General features: G+C 37.2%; 1 protein-coding gene across 1 annotated transcript; it reads right to left on the bottom strand.

Moving 5' to 3' along the window:
- LOC107620724 lies at nucleotides 4,077–4,736 on the bottom strand. Its single transcript, XM_016322850.1, has one exon. The coding sequence runs from the start codon at nucleotides 4,734–4,736 to the stop codon at nucleotides 4,077–4,079; it is 660 nt and encodes a 219-aa protein (XP_016178336.1).

Below are 6,557 nucleotides of genomic sequence, written 5' to 3'. Positions count from 1 at the left end.
TATTGTTGAGTACTAAGTCTCCAAAACCAATAGAATTACTTAGTTGTAAGAACGAGCCATGAACTGAAACATTCAAACCAAACAACTAATAAACCGTATCTCAAGATCATTCGTGATCATAGAATGAAATGAACACAATAAAAGGATTCTCAACACAAAACAACTTGTCACATACATTCATGGTTTTGAAAATCAGTTGGTCAAATTAGAAACCGGAAAGCTTAGCGGATCGGTTAATAAACATAACCTTTGGATAAAAAATTGCTTTTGGACCATTGAACCGGTTGAAAATTGCTTTTGGACTGTTTAACTGGTCGAGAATATCTCGGTTGAACAGAATTGAAATTCGGTCGGTTCTCACAAAATATATAGACACAACGTTGTTTCGGAAAATTAAAACAAGAGAACAAAACCCTAATTTCCCTAAGTATTCAGCATCTCCTTCTCGTCCTTTACTCTCGCAGCTCAACTCCTTAGCCTCGTCTTCACTGTCAGAGGCGCTCTATCCAGCCACTGTCCCGTCGCATTTGCTTCAAACTGCCGTCTCCACTGCTTAAGCTCGTCTCCTCCATCGCACAACCCCTATTCTGCCGTGCCAATTCTGATCCACTACGCTCCAGGCTTCAGCTCTCTTCTACTCTAGTTTCACCGCGCTCTAGCCCTCCGTTTTGGTCCCTCTCCCTCACCTTTGTGCTCTATTATCTGTAATGTACTTTTTTAGTGATTTTTCTTTTTTTTTTTTTTTGTTTTAATTATTCAATTAATCAATTATTGTGTTATTAAAATGATTATTGTTTTAATTGGTTTAGGATTGTTAACTGTGATTGTTCAATTTAATTTTTCTTGTTCATACTATGATTTTCTATTCTTGATTTTGTTAAGTTGTTAAATTGCTAAATTGTTAGGTTGTGTTTTAATTTGCTAAGTTATTTAGATTTTTAATTTGCTGGATTTTCTATTCAGGTCTAATTCTTGTCAATTTACTAAATTGTTATTGTTGTGTACCTATTGTTGTCCTTGAGATTGTTAGGTTGTTGTGTTCTTGCTACTTAATCTACAGATTGAAAGCGTACATTAGTACATGAAATTTTAGTTATCAAAATTAAACCGAAATTTGATTATGTCAAATGACTGGGTTAGTAGTTCAATCAATGCTTACTAGTCGAATTGTTTAATCCATATATAACATATATGATTATGAGAATTAAATATAACAAAACAACCTTTAGTTTAGAGGCAAGCAAATGCTTTAATATGATGGATAATGTTAAAGTGAAGAGTGATGTGTTGGTGAAGAGTAAAAACTTGATTTTTTTAAAATAAAAAAACTTACTGATAAAAATTTATACACATGTCTATTCTAAATTTATTAAAAAATCTTTGCTCTTCATCTAATTTTACTTTTCACTAAAAAATAAATTTCCTATATGATATATATAATTATTAGTACCATACGGAATAAGAGAACACTTGGCTTAATGGCAAAACGGGAGCTTTTAAAGCCTTGATCTGTCCAAGGTTCAAGATTCGGTCCTAGGTTTTGTTATTATTTGACATAAAATAAACTAGTAAAAAATATTTTTGAGTTAATTGGTTTATATTAAACAACAAAAACGTTTTTAAAATATTGTTACACATTCAACATACTTAAAAATGTGAAGTATGAATACTTGAAGAAACTTGAACAGGAAACAGATTCAACTCTGTTTGCCTTATAGTTATTATTATCGTTGTTATGGTCGTCTCTGTCTATGGGATTCTTGAGAGAAGAACAACTTTCGGATTCCTTAGCCTTTCTCCTCTGATTAGGGGAGTAATTGAGATCCCACGTTCTTGACTCTTGTAGATTTGGAATTGGGAAAAAGCAGTGAATGCTTGGGTTTCAATGTGCATATAGGGATTGCAATCGGTTGGAGATGTATAACTGACATGTCACAGTCGTCGTTGCCATGTAAGCAATATCATTTGCCAATTGCCATCCACCTTGTCTATTTTTGATATCGGAGACGACATTTTTTTAATATTTTGCTAATTTTGTCACATTTTAAAATAGAGTCCTACTAGAAAGTTGTACAATGTTTACGATGGACTATTAGTTACAAAATGAATATCATCCATAATATTCAAAATAATCATCTGGATACCTTTTGGATCTAGAGGTTTAATACTATGTCATGATACTACTCATCCCAAAGACTTACGCTGATGGAAAAAGGTAACACTAATGGTTATATCTCTAATACTCCATAAACCTCCATTCTACGCATTGTACAAATATTCCATTAGCTCCTCATACTTTTTCTTTAAAATATTCTCAAGATGTTTTTTGTTATTAACATTAAACAAGAATATTTTTATAAGTTATTAGATAATTTAAAGACATTTTTTTTTTGTTTACTTGATGTGGCAAGTTGCTGCTTTTTCATTCAGATAGAATTGTGCTTTGCACTTGGATTTGTGACCCTTTTTGTTATTATTTTTTATTTTAGGTTTATTTCCATAAAAAACACTGTGTAAAAAATAATAATTACAAATCAATTATTTTATATTTATGTATAAATACATATTATTTAATTTAATTTTAATACATATTTTATATTTTAATATATATTTTATATAAATAATTAATTTAATAATTAATTTTTTTTATACACTTAACATAATTAAAAAATAAAGTACAGAAAAAAAAGAGGAAGTATGCATGACAACAACAAAATGTTATTCCTACGTGGGGAACAACGCCAAAATATTCCAAGTTAAAAACATTGTCCCCAATCCATCTACCCATCTAAGAAGACAATTTATATCTCACTTGTTTGTTTATATCTTGCATATCCTATCGCCCAGTAATTAATGCTATATCTTTACGGTAATATTAAAGAAAAAAAATTAAAACTTATTTTATTTAATATTTATTAATTATTATAATAATTAATAAATATTAAATAAGATAAATGTTTACTATTTTGGACTAATTTTTTTTAGTTATCAAATATTTTTGATATTTTTATAGATTTTTTTAAAGGTTTAATTACTCTGTTGGTCTCTATAGTTTCGCGAAATTTTTAATTAGGTCCTTATACTTTTTTTCCTTTTAATTGGGTCCCTATGTAACACCCTAAGTTCTTATACTATCGTGGAGGTTTTTAAAATAAGGTGCCACACTTGATCCAAGAAAAAGAATGACTTAATCGTTACGCGAGGCAGGAGTAAATACGTGTAGAGCGGAAAACGAGTAGCGCTAAAACGTTGGAATTTGAATTAGAGTGAAATAAACATCTTAACCATGAGTATGTTTCAAAATACTTATAGGGAACTAAAACAGGAAAAGAAGCTAACTACGTCCTAAACTAATCTCGTCGAAGAGGCTCCCCTACTTGCATCATATCCTATCCTTGACCAGGAGTCTTTAGTTATTCACGAATCGAGGTACCAGGGGTCTCCCTCCAACACCCTTTCGCGCAGTGAAGACCTGGTTCCGTTGCATGGGATGAACCAAAACTCGACGGGGTGCCGAAATGGGGGAGTAGGGCATGTATAAGAAGACGTGAATGGCATGGTGGAGAGACATGATCATCATGAATGAAAGGTGAGTGAGAGAAAATTAATGTCATGATAACATGGAAGAAAATAATAATAAAGAATGGAACATAACACATGCCAAGCGTTTAAAAAAACATAATTTCCTACCTTCTTTTCTAACGCTTCTTTGAGCTTGCCTCTTGTGTTTGCCCACAGAATGTTATTTCTTTGTAGAGAGAGAAGGGAGAGGATAAGTGTTTGAGAGAAGTGATTTTCTACCTATGGGTGCTCCCCTATTTATATACATTTGGGGATGGGGTGGTTGGGATATTTTAAATTTCAAACGGAGGGTGGTTACTAGGTTCCTATCCATAAATTCAAAATTCTAAGCTTATCTCCTAACTGATTTTCAAATTTTAAATTTTAATTTTGTTTCTAGAAGGGGTGTTGTTACATTATCACCCCCATAAGAAAAGAATTTGTCCCCAAATTCCATGTCTGAACTTGGTCGATAAGGGTCGTTTAAATTACTTAGGGGTCCTACTGAAATTTCCTTACTGTTGGGGAGAAAGGAGATCCTCACCACGATTGTTACCTGTAAATAAGTCCGGGAGCTTCTGTCTCATGTCTGCCTCTTTTTCCCATGTGTATTCTCTGGAATTGCCGCTACCCCATGCCACCTTTACCAGTCGTATCATCTTGCTCCTTAGTTGCTTCGTACTTCTGTCTACAATCTCTGTGGCTGGTAGTTCAAAGGTCAGGTCGTCTTTGAGTGTTACATCCTCTTGCTGCAACACATGGCTTGGATCGTACTGGTATTTTCGGAGTTGGGACACGTGGAACACGTTGTGTAGTCTTGATAGATTTGGTGGTAGGGCAAGCTGGTATGCCGACTTTCCTACACGCCGGAGGATTTGGAATGGACCCAGGTATCGGGGGCTTAGTTTTCGTACCTTGAGAGCCCTCCCTACCCCGGTGGTGGGGGTGATTTTTAGGAATACGTGATCGCCTTCCTGAAATTCGAGGGGTTTTCTTCGTTGATCTGCATAACTCTTTTGTCGACTTTGGGTGGTGCGTATTCTTTCTCTTATCCTCTTGATATCTTCTGTGGTCTGTCTTACTAACTCCGGTCCTAAGTAGCCTTTATCTTCTGGTCCGTACCAACATAAAGGAGATTGGCATCTTCGCCCGTACAGTGCCTCATATGGTGCCATCCCGATGCTACCATGGTAACTGTTGTTATAAGCAAACTCGATCAGTGGTAGGTGACTCTCCCACTTTCCTGGTCTGTCCAGGACACAAGCTCGTAACATGTCTTCCAACGTCTGGATGGTCCTCTCCGTTTGTCCATCTGTTTACGGGTGGTACGATGTGCTCAGGCACAATTTTGTCCCGAATGCCTTCTGCAGTGCGTTCCAAAACCTCGAGGTAAATCTTGGGTCTCTGTCTGAGACTATTGTTGTTGGTACCCCATGTAACCTCACGATCTCTTTGATATATAGCGTGGCTAGTCTTTCCAATGAGTCGGTCGCCTTGACTGGTAGAAAGTGGGCAGTCTTTGTAAGTCGGTCCACGATGACCCATATAGCGTCACGCCCTGTTTGAGTACGAGGTAGTCCCATGACGAAATCCATCGATATGTCCTCCTATTTCCACTCTGGGATGCCAAGGGGTTGCAATACCCCTGATGGTTTTTGATGTTTAATTTTTACCTTCTGACAAACCAGACATTTATTCACGACTGTAGCTAAATCCTTTTTCATCCCTGGCCACCAGAACATCATGGTACATCTTTGTCATGCCAGGATGAATGGTAAAATCTCCTTTGTGGGCTTCTTCCGCAATCTTGCTTTGAAGATCGCCTTCCTTTGGGACACAGATTCGACCTTGGTATCTCCACACCTTGTCCTCTCCTTCGGTGAAGCCTTTCAATTTTCCTTCTTTGACAAGGCTCAGGGTTTCTTGAAAATCGGGATCGGAATTCTGCGCCTTAGTTATTTGTTCTTTGAATTGACTTGCCACTGTTAGGTGGTTCAGACGTATACTTTTTGGAGCGAGGGTGACTTGTAGGTTCATGTCTCTGAAATTCTTTATCAACTCTGCCTCTTTTATCATTAGCCATGATGCCTTGAGTACCTTCCGACTCAGAGCGTCGGCCACCAAGTTAGCCTTTCCTGGGTGGTAATTTAGAACAAAGTCATAATCTTTAAGAAACTCCATCAACCTCCTTTGTCGCATGTTGAGTTCCTTCTGGTCGAATAGGTACTTTAAGCTCTTATGATCGGAGAATACTCAACTCCGTACAAATGATGCCTCCATGTCTTCAGCGCAAATACTATCGCGGCTAGTTCAAGGTCGTGAGTTGGATAGTTAGCTTCGTGGGTCTTCAGTTGTCTTGACGCATACGCCACTACCTTTTTGCATTGCATTAGTACGCAACCCAATCCTTGTCTTGAGGCGTCGCAGTAAACTTCGAAGGCCATGTCGGGGTTAGGTAAGGCTAGTACTGGGACGGATGTCAAGCGACACCTTAACTTTTGGAAGCTTCTTTCGCAGTCTGGCGTCCAAGCAAACGGGGTATCCTTCCTGGTTAAACGGGTTAACGGCAGGGCTAGTTGAGAAAACCCTCTTATGAACCTTCTATAGTAGCCCGCCAATCTTAAAAAAACTCCTTATTTCTGTGACTGACATCGGCCTTTCCCAGTTTAGTACCGAGTCTATCTTACTGGGATCCACTGATATTCCCGCCAATCTTAAAAAAACTCCTTATTTCTGTGACTGACATCGGCCTTTCCCAGTTTAGTACCGAGTCTATCTTACTGGGATCCACTGATATTCCGTTGCCGGAAACCATGTGTCCAAGAAATTGTACCTCCTTCATCCAAAACTCACACTTGGATAGTTTTGCGTACAACTTTTTTTTTCTCGAAGGGTTCCCAGTATTACACGCAAGTGCTCCCTGTGTTCTTCTTCTGTCTTGGAGAAAATCAAAATATCATCTATGAATACCACCACGAAACTGTCGAGGTAAGGTC

This window comes from Arachis ipaensis, chromosome B10, assembly GCF_000816755.2.
Source record: "Arachis ipaensis cultivar K30076 chromosome B10, Araip1.1, whole genome shotgun sequence".
Classification (NCBI taxonomy): domain Eukaryota; kingdom Viridiplantae; phylum Streptophyta; class Magnoliopsida; order Fabales; family Fabaceae; genus Arachis; species Arachis ipaensis.
The sequence above is the reverse complement of the archived record's forward strand: the minus strand, read 5'-3'. Positions and strand labels throughout refer to the sequence as shown.